Source organism: Macaca thibetana, chromosome 9 (genome assembly GCF_024542745.1).
Source record: "Macaca thibetana thibetana isolate TM-01 chromosome 9, ASM2454274v1, whole genome shotgun sequence".
NCBI classification, from domain to species: Eukaryota; Metazoa; Chordata; class Mammalia; order Primates; family Cercopithecidae; genus Macaca; species Macaca thibetana.
The window spans coordinates 26,757,868-26,782,272 of NC_065586.1; the positions used below are offsets into that span (position 1 = coordinate 26,757,868).

General features: G+C 39.9%; 2 protein-coding genes and 1 pseudogene across 12 annotated transcripts in view; 1 reads left to right on the top strand and 2 right to left on the bottom strand.

The window, feature by feature from the left end:
• Window positions 1-24,405, top strand: part of RAB18 (RAB18, member RAS oncogene family) — a 539,744-nt gene that overhangs the window by 109,413 nt on the left and 405,926 nt on the right. The gene's annotated exons all lie outside the window — the stretch shown is intronic.
• Window positions 1-24,405, bottom strand: part of ANKRD26 (ankyrin repeat domain containing 26) — a 94,660-nt gene that overhangs the window by 45,895 nt on the left and 24,360 nt on the right. For 9 of the 11 annotated variants that reach the window (XM_050804473.1, XM_050804482.1, XM_050804481.1 and 6 more), the window contains 7 exons: window positions 16,706-16,835; window positions 14,265-14,326; window positions 11,805-11,898; window positions 8,955-9,053; window positions 8,324-8,352; window positions 8,157-8,229; window positions 798-868 (listed from right to left, as the gene is read on the bottom strand). In XM_050804473.1, the coding sequence (XP_050660430.1) occupies window positions 798-868; window positions 8,157-8,229; window positions 8,324-8,352; window positions 8,955-9,053; window positions 11,805-11,898; window positions 14,265-14,326; window positions 16,706-16,835 (558 nt within the window). The remainder of the gene's footprint in view (window positions 1-797; window positions 869-8,156; window positions 8,230-8,323; window positions 8,353-8,954; window positions 9,054-11,804; window positions 11,899-14,264; window positions 14,327-16,705; window positions 16,836-24,405) is intronic. The other 2 variants (XM_050804484.1, XM_050804475.1) reach the window with 1 other exon arrangement.
• On the bottom strand, window positions 14,457-16,699 carry LOC126962878 (heterogeneous nuclear ribonucleoprotein A1-like; annotated as a pseudogene).

Sequence of the window (24,405 nt, forward strand, 5' to 3'; positions counted from 1 at the left end):
GCCTATTTGGAGCCAAAATAAACAACAATCAGAAAGAAAAGCAAATCTTTACATTTTGATTGAAATTATATACCATAATATGGTGTTATGCATCTGTATAGGCTATCAGCTTAAGTCCAATTCTTATATATTCTAAGGTTCATTAATAGTGGATAAAAAATTCTGTAATATTTACTGATTTCCTAGACTGAAATAATCAGAAAGTTATGGTTTATATCCTAACAGTGGAAAGATCCCATTCTGAAAGGAATGATTTTCTTAATAACTGGGTTGATTTTCTGACCTCATTCTTTCTCTGAATGTAGACACTGAAGTTGATAGAGATCACAAGGCAGAATAAATCTTTAACCTTGGAATTAGTGACCAGGAATATAAGAATGTAAATCCTGAACCACTGGGAATGATTACTCCTTTAAGATGAATTCAACTCAGTGGCCATCAGTGTTAAAATGTTCATAATTTCTATTGTTTAATAATATGATTCAATATTTGATGTTACCATCTTTATCATGTAAGGAAGTTATAAAAATGAAAGAGGAAACAACATTCAGGAAATTTCTGGCTTCAATTCCAAGCGTAAAGATTAACTATGACAAAAACAAAAGATTAGCTATAGGTTACGATATTTTAACTAAGAATATTTTAACTAGTCTAAATGTTTTTAATACTAAATATTAAATAACGATCTATTGATTCTAAAAGGCTAGTCTGAAAGGTAATTTTATTTGAACGATGTTATATCATTAAAGCAAAGAAAACAATATTAAAACAGAAATTTAAAACAATATATATAATACCTGTGGCTGGTTATTTTCACTTTCTTCCCTTTCTTGCTCTTCTTCTGATGCCACTTCTAAGTCACGTTCAGCTGAAAAAAATCCAAATATTTAGTTAAACGAACTACTTAGAACAGTTAGGTAAAAGGTATAGTCTTTATAGAAATAGAAAATAACATTTATTTTTATTTTATAAATTGAGAGGGTTTTCTTCTATTTGTTTTTGAGACAGGGCCTTACTCTGTCACCCTAGCTGGAGTGCAGTGGCGCAATCACAAAAAGTTTGAATGAAGCCTAATCTTTAGTGGAACATTTACTTCTCAGTAAGATACTTCTAAGTATCAGCTTAATGAAGTATCTAATTAAAACTTCAACTATTATCCAAAACTTCAACAAACCACTTGGGGAGACTACTAACACTAGACAATAGGTTCAACCCATACAAAGGTCTTAAAGATTCACTCACAGATTCATTCACCCAACGTAAATGAGCTAAACTGTCAGAAACAAAACAAAATTTTATGATACAGTAGGAATATATAAAGTAACACTGTAAATGTTCTCTATAACGGTATCTTTTCAACAAGGCACAAAGAGTGTTGTTCATTATTAATGAGTTCCAAAATTACTGTTACTTTTTACATCTTTATCATTGTACATCACGCTCCTTACATCTGAAACGTTTTCTATTTTGACAAATTTCTTTTCATCTTTTAAGACTAAGAGAGTTATGTGAAGTCTTCCTTGATTAGAGCTATCTTCCCCCTGATAAACAGGTGTCTCCTTCCTTGGGGCTGCCTTAGTACCTTATCTTTGTACTGTATCTCTTCCATCTGAACTGTAAATTTTTTATTTATATGTTTATGCCCTTGCTCCCCAGATGGTAGGGGACAATCTTTCAAGTTATCTTTGTATAAACAGTCTTTATCTATTTTACTTGACAATTATTTACTGAGTTCCTGCTAAGTGCTAAACACTGGGGTTTAAGAATGTAAATAAGAACAGCACGGATGGCTCACATCTGTAATCCCAGCACTCTGGGAGGCCAAGGCGGGTGGATCACTTGAGGCCAGGAGTTCCAGACCAGCCTGGCCAACATGATGAAACGCCCTGTCTACTAAAAATACAAAAATGGTCTGGGCTTGGCGATGGGTGCCTGTGATCCCAGCTACTTGGAAGGCTGAGTTAGGAAAATCGCTTGAACCTGGGAGGCGGAGGTTTGCGGAGAGCCAAGATCATGCTGCTGTACTCCAGTGAGACTCCACCACAAAAAAAAAAAAAAAAAAAAGAAAGTAAATAAAAGGTGTCAAAGATGGCTTTTCTAGAGATCATGCCTGAGTTGAGACTTAAAAAGTGAGGTTAGCCAGACTAAAAGGGGTAAAGGGCAGGAAAGGGTAACAGCATGCAAGGCAGCAACAAGAGAGGGAAAGAAGCCTCAGATAGCGTATTTGTCTAAAATACAAGCACCTGAGGAGAGCATCAACAGCAGTTGAGTAATCCCAGAGAAAAGGGCAGAAAGGGGAAAGGGCTAAAGATGGAGAGTTAAGCAGAAGTCAGATGATGAAAGCCTTATATGTAATCTTAAGATGTTTGAACATTTATGTTTTCAAGAGGGACTCAAGGTCCTGTTTTGCATTGGAGACAGATCATCCTAAATACTGATGGGAGGATGAATTTCAAGGGCATATGAATAAATAAAGGGAACTGAATTAGAAAATATTGCAAAACAAGAATACTGTAGGCCTAAACTGAGGGAATGTTTCCAAAAATATTTAGGATATAGAATATCAGTACCCAATATAGAGTGAATTTTTATTAAATGGATACAAGTATATATCTGGGTCCCTGGAGAACTAGACTCTTCATTACTTTATAAAAGGTATTAAATGAGAAGTGAAACAATCTACAGGCACTGTTTAAGTTGTTTACTTCACGCTTTTTCTGTTTCATGTCTTCCTGTGTTGAGGGATTTCATTTAGTTATTTTGTTTTAAAAGTCCTGCTTCTTGGATCTACTAAGCTCATGAAGAAATAAGAGCAAACAAGCATATATAGGTATAGGTAAGTAACTCTGGATTTATAGCTTGCAGTCACTACTCTAGGAGACAGCTGATCATCTTCTGTAAAATACGTTAATTTTACAAGGGGGAAAAGAAAACAAAACTATTGGGATAAAAAAATTATATAATTTATTACTGTAGACCAGATCATATGATTAAGGGCACTGAGTTAAACTGGTACATAAAGTAAAACACATTAGATGCAATTAATCAATAGACTGGGTGTCCTAAAAGAATTATTAGTAAAATTGAACTTCATATATCTTTTTTAAATGATAGAGCACTCCTTAAAACAAATATTCCTAGTGAACAACTATTCATTAAAATAAGGTGACAGACTATGGGTACACAGCTGGGGATACACTATAGAGAAATTCTCAACGATTCCCACTAATACTGGGGCAGTCCATTCTATAATATCTAAAGCCATAGAAATTGTAAGAAATAATATTTGATTTGGATGGTGCTTCTTTGTTACATTACATGTAGTTATAACTAATACTTGTGAATTCAGAGCTGTAAAAATAAAGCATAAAAACCACATTGTGCGGCCGGGCGCGGTGGCTCAAGCCTGTAATCCCAGCACTTTGGGAGGCTGAGACGGGCGGATCACGAGGTCAGGAGATCGAGACCATCCTGGCTAACACGGTGAAACCCCGTCTCTACTAAAAAAAATACAAAAAAAATTAGCCGGACGAGGTGGCGGGCGCCTGTAGTCCCAGCTACTTGGGAGGCTGAGGCAGGAGAATGGCGTGAACCCGGGAGGCAGAGCTTGCAGTGAGCTGAGATCCGGCCACTGCATTCCAGCCTGGGCGACAGAGCAAGACTCCGTCTCAAAAAAAAAAAAAACAAAAACAAAAAAAAAAACAAAAACAAAAAAAACCACATTGTGCTTGAGTAGGCAATATTTAATCTCTACCTAGTTTCCCATCCAGTCCCAAAACTCTAAATATAATCCTGGTCCTGACTCTCAAGTTTATGTTTCATATTAGCCTAAACAAAATTACTCTCTCTCCTAATTCTCTTTGTTGTTCATAGATTGTTTTGATTAGAGGAAGAATACAAATGCCCTGCTAAAAGGTATTTTGTTTGGTTGTAGGTTATATAAGGAGAGTAAACACAAAGTACTTTTGCTAAAAATGATTCTTTTCCTTCTTTTTTTTTTGAGATGGAGTCTTGCTCTGTCGCCCAGGTTGGAGTGCAATGGTGTGATCTTGGCTCACTGCAAGCTCCGCCTCCCGGGCTCAAGTGATTCTCCTGCCTCAGCCTCTTGAGCAGCTGGGATTACAGGCGCCCTCCACCACGCCCAGCTAATTTTCATATTTTCAGTAGAGATGGGGTTTCACCATGTGGGCCAGGCTGGTCTTCAACTCCTGACCTCAGGTGATCCAGCCACTTTGGCCTTCCAAAGTGCTGGAATTACAGGCATGACCCAGCCAAAAATAATTTATTTTTAAGTTATAACTAGGCTGGGCAAGGTGGCTCACGCCTGAAATCCCCACAACTTGGGAGGCTGAGGTGGGTGGATTACCTGAGGTCAGGAGTTCAAGACCAGCCTGACCAACATGGTGAAACCCTGTCTGTACTAAAAATACAAAATTAGCCAGGCATGATGGTGCGTGCCTGTAATCCCAGCTGCTCGGGAGGCTGAGGAAGGAGAATCGCTTGAACCCGGGAGGCAGAGGTTGCAGTGAGCTGAGATCATGCCATTGCACTCCAGCTTGGGCAACAAGAGCAAAATTCCGTCTCAAAACATAAAATAAAAAATAAAAGTCATAACTATGATATTATGAAGCCAAGTACTCTAGGACTGAATTCTCTGTGCTTCTGTGTTACCTTCTTTGCTTTTTGTTTGCTGGTAGCTGTGATTCACACAGGTCATGGAGAGTATCATTCTCTAATAGAAACTCAGCTCCAATAGTAATCATTTCTTTAGCTATTTCTTCCAGTTCTGTGGATGCTGACTGATTTTTGGTCACTGACTGTGATGCAGATAGATATTTATCACTGATTTTCAAATTCCTAGGTCTTTGGCAAGTCTTATTACTGAGGGTCAAGGTAGTAAAGTCCCAATCTGAAAACTCTGAAAATAAAGTTTTTACTTATTAGAATGTAAATAATATAAATCGGACTAACTTTCTTCATAGAAGCAGTCCTATGTCAACCTCTATCCTACAAACACACTACTCCTCCATGGTGAACTGTATTTTACATGTCCTTTACTTGCCACTTGCTCACAGAAGTTTAATTGACTGTCATCTCTCAGATTTTTTTCTGTTTTCATATTTTAGTATTACTTATTTACTTTGATTCACTCAGCAACCTCTGTTACCTATTTTGTTCTCCGTAAGAGATTTGTTTATTAATAATTAAAGATTCTTCAGGGATATGAATTTTTTTATGAACAAACTTTATGTCTAACCGTTTTAGGTTTAAATACGGATAGAAGTATTTGTGTGTGTGTGTGTGTGTGTGTGTGTGGGTGGGTGTGTTCTGAAGACAAAAACATTTAATAAATAAACTTCAAATAAAAACTTATTACAATGAAATGCTCTTTCCTCAATGCACCAGTATCTTCAGAATTTACTGTTTAGCCTTGGATAAACATCAGAAATTTATAGACAAAATGATGGACTTGGCCGGGCGTGGAGGCTCACGCCTGTAATCCCAGCACTTTGGGAGGCCAAGGCAGGCGGATCACGAGGTCAAGAGATTGAGACCATCCTGGCCAACATGGCAAAACCCCATCTCTCCTAAAAATACAAAAATTAGCTGGGTGTGTTGGCACACGCCTGTAGTCCCAGCTACTTGGGAGGCTGAGGCAGTAGAATCGCTTGAACCCAGGAGGCAGAGGTTGCAGTGAGCCGAGATTGTGCCACTGCACTCCAGCCTGGCGACAGAGCGAGACTCCGTCTCAAACAAAAAAAAAAAGAAAGAAAAAATGATGTCTTTAAGTGACCTAATTGTTCCCACCTGAAAATAAATCTAGGTTCACACTTGATCCAGAGAGTACACAGTGCCATGAAACAAGAAGTGAATATACAACAACAATGTTTTCCTTTTTTCTTTATAAACAAAATTGTTGGATTTAAACTTTTTAAGACAAGCAAAAGAAAAAAGTAAAAACCACAGAAGTGAAACTTTAAAGGCCATTTCCTCATCAAAGGACCATTTACCATTTGACATCTACAAACCATACATATGGTTTAAAACTGTGGTTCTGTATTTTGATCTAAGAATCCCTAGAATTCAATATCTATTCAAGGGTACAAGAGGTTGCATAATGCATAATATATTTGACATTTTCACTCTAATTTTCTGAGAAGTGTACAGTAGACTTTTTCGAAGCTAGGATGTATCATAACATCACAGGCTAATGGTTCATGGGTCATAGCTCTAAAGCCTATTCAAATGCATGGCTGTACATGCATGTATTTTCTATTTTTCAGTTTTAATTTCTAATATAGTACTTATCAACAGCTAAAAACCACTTAAACAAAGATCACTTTTCTCCTCATTGGTAAGCATGATTTTCATTTCAAAAATGAAATCCACAATGATTTATTTTTTTTTTCAGACCAGTCTCACTCTGTCACCAGGCTGAAGTCCAGTGGTGCCATCTCGGCTCACTGCAACCTCCGACTCCCTGGTTCAAGCAATTCTCCTGCCTCAGCCTCCCGAGTAGCTGGGATTACAGGCATGTGCCACCACACCCAGCTAATTTTTGTATTTTTTAGTAGAGATAGGGTTTCACCATGTTGGCCAGGATGGTCTTGATCTCCTGACTGCATGATCTGCCTGCCTCAGCCTCCTAAAGTGCTGGGATTATAGGCGTGAGGCACCGCGCCTGGCCCACAATAATTTTTATGTTTTTTTGTTTGTTTGTTTGTTTTGAGACGTCATCTCGCTCTGTCACCCAGGCTGGAGTGCAGTGGCACAATCTTGGCTCACTGCAAACTCCGCCTCCGGGTTCATGCCATTCTCCTGCCTCAGCCTCCCAAGTAACTGGGACTACAGGTGCCCACCACCATGCCTGACTAATTTTTTGGATTTTTGGTAAAGACGGAGTTTCACAATGTTAGCCAGGATGGTCTCAATCTTCTGACCTCGTGATCCACCCACCTCGGCCTTCCCAAAGTGCTGGGATTACAGGCGTGAATCACCACGACTGGCCTGATTTTTATGTTTATTTAATTATTGTTTATCCGAATGAAGAGAGTTTAATTAAATGTACAGTGATAAAATGGAATAGTATAAAGAGCTTGAACCAGAACTACTTGTGTTGATATGGGTAGATTTGAAAAATATAATGCTAGACAAACAAAAGAAAGTTGAAGAATGATATGTACAGTGTACAACCATTTATATACAATTTTAGGACATGAAAACAAATTCTATGTATTATTTATAGACGTATACATATACAGTAAAATGTTTTAAAAGAGCATGGGAATGGGACTAACTAATTCAGCGTGTTGGTTACCTCTATGCAGTAATTTTTAATAGTATAAAAGGACCCTAAAGCCAAAAAGTTTCAGAATTGCTGTTTTAAAAGACTATGTCTACCACATAGTAATTAAAAATTACTGCCCGGGCATGGTGGCTTAAGCCTGTAAACCTAGCACTATGGGAGGCTAAGGTGGGAGGAGAACTCCTGAGATCAGGAGTTCGAGACCAGCCTGGCCAACATGGTGAAGCCCTGTCTCTAAAAAATACAAAAATTAGCCGGGCATGGAGGTGTGTGCCTGTAATCCCAGCTACCAGGAAGCCTGAGGCAGGAGAATTGCTGGAACCCAGGAGGCGGAGGCTGCAGTGAACCAAGATCATACCACTGCACTAAGCCTGGGCGACAGAGTGAGACTCTGTATCAAAAAAAAAAAAAAAAAAAAAAATGCCGGGCACAGTGGCTCATGCCTGTAATCCCAGAACTTTGGGAGGCTGAGGCGGGTGGATCACCTGAGGTCAGGAGTTTGAGACCAGTCTGGCCAACATGGTGAAACCCTGTCACTACTAAAAATAGAAAAATTTGCCAGGCATGGTGATGCACACCTGTAATCCCAGTTATTTTTCAGGAGGCTGAGGCAGGAGAATCACTTGAACCTGGGAGGCGGAGGTTGCACTGAGCTGAGATCATGCCACTGCATTCCAGTCTGGGTGACAAAGTGAGACTCAGTCTTAATTTTTAAAAATTTTTTTAAAAATCCTCCCATCAAATTTGGGGAAAAAAAAGAATTAGGAATAAGAAAACTGTGAGCATTTCAAATATTTCAAAAATTTTAATGTACTTCCTTCCAGAGTTAAATACGTATTGTAGCATTTACCTGCTTTGGATGTTTGTACATCCTTCATTCCTCCTGCTTTATTTGGAACAGAATCTTTCATTTCAATGGCAGGCTGAATGGGTTTTGAAACAAAATGATTAATAAATAATGTATACTTTATACAATATGCACTTAATAATTCAAGATAAAAATACAAAATTTATTACCTTCAAGTGAAGATATCTTTCAGGAGACTCTAAAAAGCAAAAGGGACATATAATCAATTACATGTAAATATCACAAAGCAAATTATAAATTCATGCAGTGTTAGTATGACCTGAATCATCATGCTTGGTTTGAAAATGATTATGTTAATTGTTGGGATGTTTTTTATTTTGGTTAGGACAGCAACATGACAGAAGTATACTGGAGAAAAAAACAGGAACACAGGTTTAATAAAACATGCAGTTATGATTTGAATGTAAGATTATGTTCCAAGTGACTATAACTAAAATAGAAAGGTGCACATATACCAACGTGAGCATGCTGGTCAATGCAGAGAAAGGTAATCTTTAATTAGAGGAGCAAATCATGACCCTGAGAGGAGAAATGTCAAGGCTGATGGTAAAATGAGACAGCATATCTTTAATGCAACACATCAGAATCATTTATACCATTACACTACAAGTATTTATCATGTTCTTCAACTTGTCCTGTAATTTAGGAAGCACACAGCTGTGATGCCACTTGATTTGGATATATAACTCATTTCTCATCAGAGAAAATGTTCTGAATTGATCAGCTTGGATATACACTTGTAGAGTAACAGTTAACAAAAATACTCATTTTTTTCCATACCCATGTGGGCTACTGGCATGCCTACATTTCTTGTATCCTCTAGTTTAGCCATCTTAAAGTTTCTTGATCCACTCATGCAAGAAGGTATGTAAAACATATCTAAGGAATAACACATAATAAGCTTTTAATATTGAAATATTTATCAAAAGGAAAAAATTTAATTGCCACAGAATTAGATATTAATAACATTTTATATTTCAAAATTAGTGCAGTTTTTTAAATCAATGCAGTGTTTATTGAAAACAACAATTTTAGTATTCAAGGAATTAACTGTAATTTTTTCATTTCTAAAATATCATGTTAGCCTCTAAAGGATTTTATGAAACAGCTATCATTACCAAAAAGCAACTTTCTTTAAGAAAAAAGCCAGTGCTTCTGTATTCAAATAAAACTCATCTGATTAACTAATACCAATGTAACATGTATCCTTTTTTTTTTTTTTTTTTGATAGAGTCTCACTCTGTCACCCAGACTGTAGTGCAGTGGCACAATCACGGGTCATTGCTCCCTACAACCTCAACCTCGCAGGCTCAAGCAATCCTCCTGCCTTAGCCTCCTGAATAGCCGAACTACAGGCCCATGCACCACCATGCCTAATTTTTGTATGTTTTTGTAGAGATGTAGTCTCGCCATATTGCCCAGGCTGGTCTCAAACTCCTGGGCTCCAGCAACCCACCCACCTTGGCCTCCCAAAGTGCTGAGTGACAGGCGAACCACCACGATCTATCCAAAGCAACATATCTGTTCGATGTCTGATAGTTACAGAGAGGAGATATGAATCACTGTAGTTTACCCCCATTCTAGCATGCCCTCCTGCTTGTAATAATCTCTGGAGCAGAAATGATCTAATCGTCTGTTTGAGTGTAAATATACTGAATCCATCTGGAAATGAGTTCTCTCGTTTCCTCATCAGTAACTCCAAAATGACTCAACTAACTTCTTTCTTTCCTCTCTTTCTCCATTCACAATCTCTTCCTTTGCAAAAGTAATCTCTAGATCTGTGGTCTTGATTCTTCCCATTCTACATCCTTTTTATGGAATATTCTCAGCACTTCTTTCCTCTTCATTTAACAATAGTTATCTTACATCTACAATTTCTATTCCTCCATCTCTTTGTTCCTTCTCCTCTGGCTAGAAACATGCTCAGAAATAAAAGAAAAATAATGCTTTATCTTGATCCTGTTATGCCTCGAATTGTTGTCGAACAACTCTTCTTTCAGATGTCTCAAAAAGGAAGCCTACACTCTTGTTACTCAGAGTGTGGTCCAAGGACCAGAAGCATCAGCATTATGTGGGAACTTATTAGAAATACAGAACCCCAGGCCTGCTGAATCAAAATGTACATTTTTAACAAGATTCCCAGCTGATTTACTAAATTTTAAGAAGCTCTGGTCCATACTTAGTGTGCTTCCACATTCTTTTATGTTAGATTGCCCCTTTGGAATCTGGCATCTAGTTCCTCCCTACTATGTCCCCGAAACTGAAACTGTATTACAAGTCACGAAGTTGCTAGTGGGCTTTTTATCAGAGTATGTCTTCCTTGAGCTCCCCATAACCAACCCTACTCTCTTCTTTCCAGTTCTCTTCTTTTGGCCTTTGAGATACTATCCTATGAAGTAACATTTTCTTTCTTTCTTTCTTTTTTTTTTTTGAGAGACAGAATCTCGCTCTGTTGTCCAGGCTGGAGTGCAGTGGTGCAATCTTGGCTCACTGCAACTTCCATCTCCAGGTTCAAGTGATTCTCCTACCTGAGCCTCCCAAGTAGCTAGGATTACAGGCACGCACCACCGTGCCTGGCTAATGTTTGTATTTTTAGTAGAGACAGGGTTTCACCATTTTGGCCAGGCTGGTCTCAAACTCCTGACCTCAGGTGATCTACCTTCCAAAGTGCTGGGATTACAGGTGTAAGCCATCATGCTCAGCCTGATGTAACATTTTCTATGACATTAAATTATAGATATGTATGGCTGACCACATATGCCTGTATTCATCTATGGCAAATGAAACGTGCCATAGATGGTCCAGTACTTCCATCCTTGCCTTCCCAACAGTGAGGAGGATAGGAAGAGTGGGTAAATTTTGGTCTACTTCTCCAACAAGTTTTGGTACTTGAAGCTCATTTTAAACTCTTCCTACCTTTCTAATACCCTGCTTTTCCATTTTCTAAAGAATTATTTTATTTTTAAATTTTTATATTTTTGAGATGAAGTCTTGCTCTGCCGCCCAGGCTGCAGTGCAGTGACACGATCTCAGCTCACTGTCACCTCCACCTCCCAGGTTCAAACAAATCTCTTGCCTCAGCCTCCCAAGTAGCTGGAATTACAGGTGCTTGCCACCATACTCAGCTAATTTTTGTATTTTTAGTAGAGCTAGGGTTTTACCATGTTGACCAGGCTGGTCTCGAACTCCTGACCTCAAGTGATCTGCCTGCTTTGGCCTCCCAAAGTGCTGGGATTAAAGGCGTGAGCCACCGCACCTGGCCCTAGAATTATTTTATTTTGCCACTCTCCATTACATACACTTGCTTCTTTGTCCTTCATTCGCTCCCTGTATTCTCTGCCTTCCTCATTCTCATGTCCTCTTTTACTCCTCTCCTCTTCCTTATTTCCTGGCTCCCTCAGGTCTTAATGTATTTTGAAATGGATCTAATAATTCAGTTCCCTTACTGGCACTAGCAATTTAATCTGTTGCTGACACATAAGATATATAACTTATCACAATTTCACCTCTTTTTATTCTTACTATGTATTTAATAGGTGATTTTCTTTGGCTATTAGAATATAGCAACGGTCATGTTTTTAAATAAACACTCTGTCCAATGGCTTTTTTAAAATAAAATATAGCTCTTACCTTCTGCTTGTTCATTTCCTATATTTTTTTCTTTTTGATATGCAGCCCCAGCTAAATGATCAACATACTTCTGTGGAAAATTCTCAGAGATACTCTGTTAAAATTAATATCAATAATGAGTTTCAATTTTACAAAAAGAATGAATTGCTAAAGATTTTCTAATCACTTTCAAATATAATATGAATTTCCTATTTTAAAAGCAATTAGGCTTAAAAATAAGATAAGTATGTATTGAAAACCAAAACATTTCAATAAAGAACCTCACATATGCTCACTAGATTAAGCTTATCTTTCATCTTCAGATGACTACTGACTCTGCAAACCAAACACAGAAGGCCTAAGGACACATATTAACAGACAAAATATTAACTTATGTGCACAGTTCAATGAGGAATTAATATCAAAAGACCTAACTCTACTTTGTATTCCTCACCAAAAATAAGAGGGGAGCTTCTCTGAACCTATTCTGGTTTGGGGGCTGCCTGATTAAGAGGGAAAAAAAAGTGTATTTTAAAAAATAGAATACACTCCCTATAGTACAGCATTAAATATTTAAAATATTTCTAATTATAGAAATTTTTAGTGTTAAGATATGTGGCATGATAAGAAACTGGAGTATGTCCTGTTAAGTATAAACAGAACACTGCAGAAGCTGCTTCATTTAAGTAAACAATGGCTTAGAAAAATCTAAATACTTTTTGATAAAACTTTTACTGATAGGAAAATGGTTGACTAAAATGACAAAGCAGTAAGAAAAACTTTGCTTTATGTTATGTCTAAAGAAAAGCAAGGAAATATAAGATACAGAATATAAACTCTTTCCCAATTAAGAAATAATTTCAAAGAAATATAGCAAGCCTTCATAAAAACAGAAGAATAAGAACATTTATGTATTAAGCATGTGAAATGTGCCAGCCATTTATTTGCACATTTTCTTTTCTATGCACTATAATAATAAAAATGATGATGATGATGGTTATCCGGCTTCCTGCTTCTTGGTCATTCTAAGATGTTAAGAGTAAAATGATGAACAGATCTGATGATTGTGTCCTCTGCCCAGAATGCCCTCCTCCTAGCCTTTCTGATGGGTGCTCCTTCTCTTCCTTTAGTTGGCACTCTAAGGTCACACTCAGAAAGATCTTCTCTGACTACAGAATTTCACTCCCACTCCGATTCCCATCCTAACTACAAACTCCCTCAATTTTCTTTAACCTAATACTCTGTTTTCTTCACATGAAGCACTTATAGTGACTTATAAGTGTTTGTGATTTACTTGTTTTTCAGTTCCCACTACTAGAGCATAAGCCCTCACCTTGTACATGCAGTGTCTAATAGTCTAGCACGTGGTTGGTACTCAATTTATTCAAGCTCAAACATTTAAAATCTCATTGGGAAGGTCTCAAGTGTCAACTCACTATATTCCTATAAGATATCTCCAGTAACTGTCTAGTGAAACTTATACCCCAAATTAGAAATCCACATTTCTATTCCAACTTTCCCATTCTTTTCTTGACACTACTGCCTTCACATTTACAAAAAGTACCCTGAATATTTATTAAGTCACTGGAAATGATTTTGAAAATCATTTGTACTTATTACAATACCACTCAACCAAATCGTTATTATTCTCCATATTCTTCCTTCTCCTGAAAGTTCCCTGCAGATCTATACAAATATATATTAATACTTTAAAGTCCCAGACATTATCTTTTCAAGTTCTAAGTTGTCAAGAAAAAAAAACTACATTCCAAACTGTTTCTCTCTGAATCTCATTAGGACTTTTACTCATCCATACGTAACACAGAATCATATACATGGCCATAGGTTAACCTGAAATAATTCTTTTTTTTGAGGCGGAGTCTTGCTCTGTTGCCAGGATGGAGTGCAGTGGCGCGATCTCAGCTCACTACAACCTCTGCCTCCCAGGTTCAAGCGATTCCCCTGCCCCAGCCTCCCGAATAGTGACTACAGGCACACGCCACCACACCCAGCTAATTTTTTGTATTTTTGTAGAGACGGGGTTTTACCATGTTGGCCAGGATGATCTCCATCTCCTGACCTCATGATCCGCCCGCCTCGGCCTCCCAAAGTGCTTGGATTACAGGCGTGAGCCACCTCGCCCAGCTGACTTGAAATAATTCTTTAGTTTTTAGATAAACTTAACTTCAGAACCCATACTAATTCCTTGTGACTTCTAAGCCTTTTTTGTTCTTATTTTATTTTATTTTTTGCACTATCCTACACTAGATTCTTAAATGAATCCTGCAAATTAGCAGAATTATTCTATGTAGCAATAATATACTTAGCACATACTTTATTAATTATACACTGAAAAATATAAGAAAGTAGTTCCTTATGGACGTATGCAGAGGTAAAAAAGTCAAGTCAGGGCATCGCTTTAGTTTTAAACATCACTCAATGCTTATATTTTAAAATAACAGTAACAACCATAGACAGTACCTCAGAATCCCAAGGTGATTCTATATCTTCCTCTTGTCCTAATCCTAATGCGGACATCATATCTATCAAATGTGATACACATATATATGCATGAGAACATTTACTATTGTAAATTTTAAATACATATATCTACAAAAATAAAAAATATAAAAAAATTAAATACATATACAAGTCTATCTCCATTCATGAATATTTCAATAAAATAAAAATAATAGCAAAAAAAGAATTTTACAAGGTTGATGCAGTCTCAGGAAAAAATTGGTAATATGAAGAAAGACAGCAAAAGAAAAATATTTTTAAAATGAATATAATACTTGGGTCTGCATATGTTAATTGGTTGTCTTAGAATAGAGGGTTTTTGTTTGTTTGTTTGTTTGTTTTTGAGACAGAGTCTCACTCTGTTACCCAGGCTGGAGTGCAGTGGCACAATCTCAGCCCACTGCAACTTCCATCTCCTGGGTTCAAGCAATTCTTTGCCTCAGCCTCCCAGGTACCTGGGATTATAGGAATGCACCACCACACCCAGCTAATGTTTGTATTTTTTTTTTCAAGAGAATTGTTTATTAATTACACATGATAATGGATGATACACAAGCTTAACTCCCATCTGTAATTTTATCTGGTACCATTATTCAATTTAGATATATTGCATAGAATGTGCCAACAATCACTTTTATAACCAATAATTCCATGATTTTGCTTGGGTAATCCCTTTTAATGGTGAACTTCAGGTCACAACAGTAACTATCAGTTCAACTATACCAAGGTTTCCGAAGACAATGGCTTCTCCATCCAAGCTGGTTGTATATAAATTCCAAATAGAACCTGGCATCACCCTGAAGGAATTCTAACTTCACATTGTTGGGGAAATTTACCAAGATAGCTTCAGAGTAGACTAACTTCACACAGCACATTTAAAAAAAGACATTTATTCAGCATCATGATCAGACTATAATAGCATGGGTGCAAAAAAAACAAAATCTACATTAAAACCCTTTGTTGGAATGCTTTACACTTTCCACAGAACAGAAACTAAAATAACCTGTTATACAATTAGTCACAAATACAGTCCTCGATTTTTTGCCCATACACATGAGTATTTGTCTAAAACATGTCTTCTTTGTAGCAGCTAGGCCCTGCCACCACTGTGCTTGGCTGAGTTCACAAACCTGTTGCAACCTGTAGCTTCCCTGTCACTTCTCTGGCTCTCCTCTCCTGCTAAGCTTTGTTTCCTAATTAAAATCTTCTCCCATTGCCAAAGCTACTGCTGCTGCTGGAACCGCCATAGCCACCTTGGTTTCGTGGTTTTGCAAAGTATTGGCCTCCACCACCATAGGGGCCAGAGCTTCTGCCTCCAAAATTTCCTCCCTTCATGGGTCCAAAATTTGAAGACTAACTGTTGTAATTGCCAAAATCATTGTAGCTTTCACCACCTCCAAAATTGCTTCCATCATTACCAAATCCATTATAGCCATCCCCACTGCCACCATATCCACCATCACCATGGCTGCCACCAAAGCCACCATGACCACTTAAGTTTCCTTCACAACCGAAGTTGTCATTCCCACCGAAACCACCTCCATGACCACCACCAAAGTTTCCAGAACCACTTCGACCTCTATGGCTGGATGAAGCACTAGCCATCTCTTGCTTTGACAGGGCTTTCCTAACTTCACAGTTGTGGCCATTCACAGTATGGTATTTCTGAATGACAATCTTATCCACGGAGTCATGGTCGTCAAAGGTTACAAAGGCAAAGCCCCTTTTCTTGCCACTGCCTCGGTCAGTCATGATTTCAATCACTTCCATTTTCCCATACTGTTCAAAATTATCTCTTAGGTGATGTTCTTCAGTGTCTTCTTTAATGCCACCAACAAATATCTTTTTCACAGCTAAGTGGGCACCTGGTCTTTGAGAATCTTCTCTTGAGACAGCTCTCTTTGGTTCCACAACTCTTCCATCTACCTTGTGTGGCCTTGCATTTATGGCTGCATCCATCTCCTCCACAATGGCACATGTGACAAACTCAAAGCCCCTGGAGTGCTTGGTGTTTGGATCTCTCATTACCACACAGTCCATGAGCATTCTCCATTGCTCAGAATGGCTCCTCAGGCTCTCACCGGTTATTTCAAAGCTCAACCCTCCAATGAAGAGCTTCCTCAGCTGTTCGGGCTCTTTAGGAGACTCTGATTTAGACATGATGGCAGGGAGAAGAGAGACTTTAACGATGTTTCTTCGGCGGCGTCCACAGGTCAATGTTTGTATTTTAGTAGAGACAGGGTTTCACCATGTTGGCTAGGCTGGTCTCTAACTCCTGACCTCAGGTGATCTGCCCACTTCAGCCTCCCAAAGTGCTAGGATTACAGGTGTGAGCCACCACATCTGGCCCTCAGAATAGAATTTAAGGATAGAAAAATATTCAGAGATATCCACTAACTTACCACTTCTATTATTTTTGTGCACTTCATCAACATAAGTCAAATTGTCACTGTTTGTTTGCTCTAGTGGTGCACTTTCAATAATATCAATACCATTTTCTTTTTTTCCAACAGCTGGCTTTGTTGGTCCTTCCTATTAAAAAAAAAAAAAATTCAGAAAACACTGTATTTATTCACTTATTCAATCAGACACTGTATTAGTCTGTTCTTGCACTACCATAAAGAAATACCTGGTCATCCAAGATGGGGTCACAGTTTTTTTTTTTTTTTAAAGAAACACCTGACTGGGTAATTTATGAAGAAAAGAGGTTTCATTGGCTCATAGTTCTGCAGGCTGTATAGGAGGCATAGCAGCTTCTGCTTCTGGGGAGGCCTCAGGAAGCTTATAATCATGGCAGAAGGCAAAGAGGGAGCAGATGTCTCACATGGCAGAGCCAGGGCAAGAGAGCAAGGTGGGGAGGTGCTGCACACTTTTAAAGAAGCAGATCCCAAGAGAACTCACTTGCTATCTCAAGGACAAGACCAACGGGGATGGTGCTAAACCATTCACTAGAAATCTGACCCTATGATCCAATCACCTCCCACCAGGTCCCACCTCCAACACTGGGGATTACATTTCAATATGAGATTTGGGGCAGGACATACATCCAAACTATACCAGTCAGTAAGACAATAAACACTTATGTGTCTATCACATCATAGGTACTATCCTGGGAAAAACTAAAAATATAAACAGAAGACAGACTCTGTCCTATATTCATCAAGTGTGGGTAGAGATAAATAAAAACAAATAAGAACAGAAAAGTATAATTCACTAGTTCTACAACTGAAGTGAATAAAGGACAGTAAGGGCACAAAAGAGAACAGTCCGTTCCACCTGGGAAGCTCAGGAAATGATGCAAAGATAGGGCCATACTATGAGGCAGACCCAGTGCAGTGATATGGTTTGGCTCTGTGTCCCCACCCAAATCTCATCTCGAATTGCAATCTTCATGTGTCAAGGGACAGACCAGAGGAGATAACTGGATCATGAGGTGGTTTCCACCATGCTGCTCTCATGATAGTGAGTTCTCATGAAATCTGATGGTTTTACAAGTGTTTGGTAGTTCCTCCTGCATTAATTCACTCTCCTACGGCCTTGTGAAGAAGGTGCCTGCTTCCCTTTTGCCTTCTGCCATGATTGTAAGTTTCCTGAGGCCTCCCCAGCCATGTGGAACTGTGAGTCAATTAAACCTCTTTCTGTTATACATTACCCAGTCTGGGGTATTTCTTTTTAGCAGTGTGACAATGGAGTAATACATGCAGAGTGGGAATGTAAAAGGTTTCTAGAAAGGGCACCATAAACAAAAAGATGAGGCATGAAACAACATGACAAATGAGGGTACCAAAGTAATGTGGTAAAACTGGAACACAGTCAGAGGGAATACGATGAAGAGATAAAACAGGAAAATCAGGCCAAACCACCAAGGACCTGATTTAGGTTAGAATGTGAACTTTCCCTTTCATGTACTGGGGATCTCGTCAGTAAGCAGGTGAGTTAGAGCATCACAAATACATTTCAGAAAGGTCACCCTGGCAGCAATGTAAAGACAGATAGACATGGGGGTGGGGGGAGTGGTCAGCACAAAAATAGAAAAGATTATTCCAAAATTACAGGTCAGAAAGTGAACTGTCACATTTTCTTTGGACATCCTAAAAAGAAAAAAAAAAAAAAAAAGTGATTTGCAATAATAAGATATGAGAAATGAGGCCGGGCGCAGTGTGGTGGCTCACACCTATAATCCCGGCACTTTGGGAGGCCGAGAAGTGCGCAGATCATGAGGTCAGGAGTTCAAGACCAGCCTGTTCAACATGGTGAAACCCCGTCTCTACTAAAAATACAAAAATTAGTTGGGTGTGGTGGCACATGCCTGTACTCCCGGCTACTTGGGAGGCTGATGCAGGAGAACTACTTAAACCCAGGAGGCAGAGCTTGCGGTGAGCAGAGGTCATGCCATTGCACTCCAGCTTGGGCAACAGAGAGAGACGTCGTCTCAAAAAAAAAAAAAAAAAAAGTTATGAGAAAGGATAAGCAGGTAGAAAATAAAGAACTTGGTGAGTGACTGGATTCGTAATTTGAGGGAAAACTGGAGTGCAAGATTTCTATGTTTCAGTGCTACTTCCTAGGTGTTATTTACTGGGATGAGGAAACCAGAGGACAGAGTAAATTACAAAGAGTCAGGAAAGAGTCAGGAACAATGTCTTCAGTTTGGGACATATTACTATAAAATTTGAGGCACCCGGGGAACTTAGGTTTTTGGTGGTTTTTTTTCAGAGACAAGGTTTCACCGTGTTGCCCAGGCTGGTCACCAACTCCTGAGCTCAAGTGATCCGCCAGTCTTCGCCTTCCCAAGTGCTGGAATTATAGGCATGAACCACTGGACCCAGCCTACCCAGGGGATTTAGAAGACAGATTTGGATAAATACATTTAGAGTAGAAGTAGATGACCTCAGGAAAAGCATAGGAATTAAGTATATACATATTTGTAAAATTCACTAAACTGGTAGTGTTAAATAATATGAACCTACACAGAACTCTGAAATTTTGAAAATGAAAAGACAAAGAGGGAAAAAAAAACACAGGATTTAAGGTTTCAATTACATATTTCAACATTTGAGGATGGGTGCGGTGGGCCCCACCTGCAATCTTAGCACTTTGGGAGGCCAAGGTGGGAGGATCACTTGAGCCCAGGAGTTCAAAATCGGCCTAGATAATATAGCCAGACCCCATCTCTACAAAAAAAAATAAATAGCTGGGCATGATGGTGCATGCCCATGGTCCCAGCTGCTTGGGAGGCTGAAGCCAGATCCAGAAGATTTAAGCTTCAGTGAGCCTTGATCATGCCACTGCACTCCAGCCTGGGTAACAGAGACTCCGTATTTAAAAACAAAACAAAACAAAACAAAACAAAAAAGGCCGGGCGTGGCGGTTCACACCTGTAATCCCAGTACTTTGGGAGGCTGAGGTGGGTAGATCACTTGAGGCCAGGTGTTCAAGACCAGCCAACATAGCAAAACCCCATCTCTACTAAAAATATAAAAATTATCCACATGTGGTGGTGCACACTTGTAGTCCCAGCTACTCAGAAGGCTGAGGCACAAGAACTGCTTGAACCCAGGAAGCAGAGGTTGCAGTGAGCTGAGATCCTGCCACTGTACTCCAGCCTGGGTAACAGAGCAAGACTCCGTCTCAAAAAAGAAAAGAAAAGAAAAGAAAAGAAAAGAAAGCTATGACTATCCAAGTTGAAGATTTCAAATAGTCTTCAAATATATCTATGATTATCAAGCAAGACCAGTATTCACATAGAGAAAAGGACTAAAAAATCAAGTCAACAGGATTCTGAGTTTTAGAGATGAATGAATTTATGAGCAAGGTTTAACAACTATGAATACTAAAGTTAACAAAGCTTCCTGATGAGAATATAAAATATCCTCATTGCTGTAGATACTTTTAAAAGTGAAAAATCATCTTCCAGAATTTTTTTTTTTTGAGACAGAGTCTCACCCTGTTGCCCAGAATGGAGTGCAATGGCGTGACCTAGCCTCACTGCAACCTCCACCTCCCGGGTTCAAGCAATTCTCCTGGCTCAGCTCCCAGTAGCTGGGATTATAGGCATGCGCCACCACACCCAGCTAATTTTTTGTATCTTCAGAAGAGACAGGGTTTCACCATGTTGGCCAGGCTGGTCTCCAACTCCTAACCTCGTGATCTGCCCGTCTTGGCCTCCCAAAGTGCTGGGATTACAGGTGTGAGCCACCACGCCCAGCCCAGAGATAATTTTGTAAACCCCCTTGACAATCTTTCCTTCCTTATGATTCTATAATACGCAGTTTATTTTAGAAAGCAATAACAAATTTTGATCGCTTTCATTTGGTGTGTGCATATATGTCCATTACACACAGATATTAATTATTAGCACAAGATAAATCAGAGTATCTGCAGAAATAAATAATTGATACATTCATTTCTCTAAGAATGCTTATACTAAAATTAATTTTCTCTAATTTTTTTCCCAAGATGACAGATGGGAGGCACTGTGACCAAGCCTCTCCCATCTGGAAAGACAAAATAGTGTGGAGGGATTTGCGCTGCAAACTTTTTTCCAAGAAGCAACACAGGACCTTAACAGAAAAATTTAAAGAAACCAGAGACCCTGTGAAAGAACAGGCAGGCAGCAATGTACACAATGAACCAGGTAGAAAATCGTGAGTCTCCAGAGTGTGAACGGGAGAGACGGTCTCTAGGACACACACTTCCACTGGGAAGCCCGGCAATCCAGGTCACAGGGAAGCCCTAACTCCCCACGCGCTGGAGCTGAGTGAGCAGTGGGGAGCGCACGAGAGGAGTGGCATCCCCACACACTTTGCATGCATTCCCTGACTCTAGCAGGGACAGAGGGAAACCATTCCTGACCCTACCTCACAGGCATCCTCCCAGAAGTCAGTCAGCTAACGCAGGCTGCCGTCACAGGTGGAGAGGAGCTCCCCAATGAAAGCTGCCATATTATCTTGAGTGGGGATGACCCCGTTGGCCAGAACCACGGGGTGAACAAGCAGTGTGCTACAGTCCAGGCTGCAGGAGCTGGATGCCCCTTGTTCCACAGGCGGATCAGGAGGGGCGTGGCTTGAAAGTAAGGTTCCTGTACCTCAGGGAGGCTTATGGCCTGGGGCAATTTTGAGTTCCAAGCACAGGCTGACTGGAACCCAACTAGCTGCTGCTAGCAGAACCCTATAGGTATGAGACCTGCCTTGCCAAGCCCATGAGAGCTGAGTGAGACTTACTGCTGCCTGACACCCCCGGCTCCTTCTGTGGATTCTTTTGTGCAGCAGCGGCAGCTGAGCTCCTCCCTGGAACATTACTCTAGCAGCCAGGGAACTGCCCTCTGATCCCCAGTGGATCAGAGGGCCCACATGTGGGGAGCCAGAGTGTGGACTGGCCTCACCCAGCCCCGACCCGGCTTTGCCCCTCCACCTGCCATGCTAACATAACACAACGGACAGGGACTTCTGAGAGCTTGATGGCCCCAACCATTGTCTGAGACTCCAGAGTATTTCCCTTGGGTAACCTAAGGCAAACAAATCCTACCACTACCTCCGCAACTGGCGCTCTTTTGCAAGCGCCACCTCCTGGCTAAAAGTCAACCAGCACAGCATCTGCAAGCACAATGTCACAGTACCAAGGAAGTAGGAAACGTCTGTGCATCCTCAGTTATCACCACGGCCTGCACCATTCTGGCTAACCAGGAGGTCCTATGTCTGTCTATGAGCCCAGCACATTAATACTACAGCTGGCATTTGAGAAAACACACGAAGGCTATTTGTAATGAAGGAAATCTCACAGGGTCTACGTCATTCCCCTTCCCACCCTATCGGAGCAGGTGCTGGTACCCACTGCTGGGAGACTCGAGGACAGGTCATCTCACTGGATCCCTTGCAGACATTCCCCAGCACCACCCTGGAGTATGGCAGCCCACTGGGTGGCTAGAACCAGAGGAGCAGCAGGAGTCACAGCAGCCAGGTCCTCAAGGGCTGCTACTCCCAGGGGAAGGAATGCACCACATTGAGAGGGCACCCCGAGGGAAAAAAGAAACCAGACTGCAGGCCTTCTGCTTGGGGGAAGTTTTTTTCAGCAGAGCGACAGGTGCAGTGCTGGCCTCAGTGGAGAAAATCTAGGGCTTTCCCTTAACAGGTAGCCCTGGGGCATGTGAAGAGTCTTGGAGAAGAGAACTTCTCCCTCTCGCCCACCACTGCAGACACAGCTGGGGCTTTTCCCATGAGAGCATGACGTGGGTGCATCTGTAGACAGCCTTCCTGAAGCACTTCAGGGTGACTGCATCCCACAGGAGTGCCCTCCATGTTCAGGCTTGCATGAGGATCACAATCCCTCTCTACATGGAACACCAGTATTCCTGCAGATTAAAAAAAGGTCCTGTCTGATCTGACTAGCTGGAACACCAGGTCAGGAGTGTGACTGGGAGGCAGACTGCTTTCCTGCTGGCCTGGAAGGGGAGCTGTGGTGGCTCCCTCCCTTCCCCCTGAAAACACCTTAGTGCATATCACTGAGAGCTCCCCCAGTCACCTCTGTCAAGGTCACCCTTGGGGTACTGCATTTATCCACCTGCTTTAGCTACAACCAGTTTTTACCCATGAGTACCTTCAGTCTGAGGCCTGAAATGTTCGATCCAGTAAATAAAATACTGGGAAAAAAATGTTTTAGGAAACAGAATAGGCAGCTGAATTTTTAAGTGCACAACACTGGAGAATGAGATAAGATTCGTGAGACTTCTGCCACTCCAGTCCCACAGGAAACAGTGAACCTGCTCACACACCCAGTACATCGCTATTACTACCAACATCTGAGAAAATCATCACACAAAGATTCTCTGTAACCAAGGAACTCACTACTACAAGGTCTTCACTACTGAAAGCACCCAGAGCTGAAAATAGGTGACAACAAATTATAGACATTAAAGTCACATCCTCAAGGGGGGAAAAGTAAATTTAAAAAAACCCAGTCAAATCAAAAGTAAATTCAAAAATAATTAGAAGAAATATTCCACCCAAATTAGAAGGAACCAGAAAAATAATTCTGGCAATATAAAAAAACAGCATTCTATAATCCCCCTAAAAGATCACACTAACTCTCCAGCAATTGATCCAAAACAAGATGAAATCTTTGAAATACCAGATAAAGAATTCAAAAGATTGACTATTACTCAAGAATATATAAGGGAAAGGTAAAAACCAACATAAAGAAATTTTTAAAAACAATTCAGGATCTTAATGAAAAATTTTCCAAAGAGAAAGATATTTTAAAGAAAAAACAATCAGAACTTCCGGAAATGAAAGACACATTTAAGAAACTACAAAATGTAGTGGGGGGCCGGGTGTGGTGACTCACGCCTGTAATCCCAGCATTTGGGAGACCAAGGTGGGTGGATCGCTTGAGGTCAGGAGTTTGAGACCACCCTGGCCAACATGGCAAAACCCTGCCTCTACTAAAAACACAAAAATTAGCCGGGCGTGGTAGTGTATACCTATAATCCCAGCTACTAGGGAAGCTGAAGCAGGAGAAGTGCTTGAATCCAGTGGGTGGAGGTTGCAGTGAGCTGAGATCATGCTACTCCAGCCTGGGTGACAGAGAGAGACTCTGTCTCAAGGGGGAAAAAAAAAGTAGTGGGAAGTTTTAACAGTAGGCTATGCCAAATAGAAGTAAGAACTTTAAAGTTTGAAGACAAGGCTTTCAAATTAATCCAATCAGACAAAAATAAAAAGAATAAAATAAAATTAAATTTAAAAAAAATAATTTTTAAAAATAACCTGTAAAGGAAAACCTATCAGACTGACAGCAGACTTCTCAGCAGAAACCTTCACAAGCCAGGAGGGAATGCAGTCCTATCTACAGCCTCCTTAAATAGGAAAAAAATTGTCAGCCAAGAATTGTGTATCAAACAAAACTAAGTTTCATAAATGAAGGAAAAATAAAGTCTTTCTTGAAGAAGCAAATGCTGAGGGAATCTGTCAATACTAGACAAGCCCTACAAGAAATATATATAAAAGTTCTCAATATTGAAATAAAAGGTTGATACAAAACAGATTAGAAATTTCTGAAAGCATACAATTCACAAGGTTTATAAAACAAAACATAATAGAGGAAACAAAGT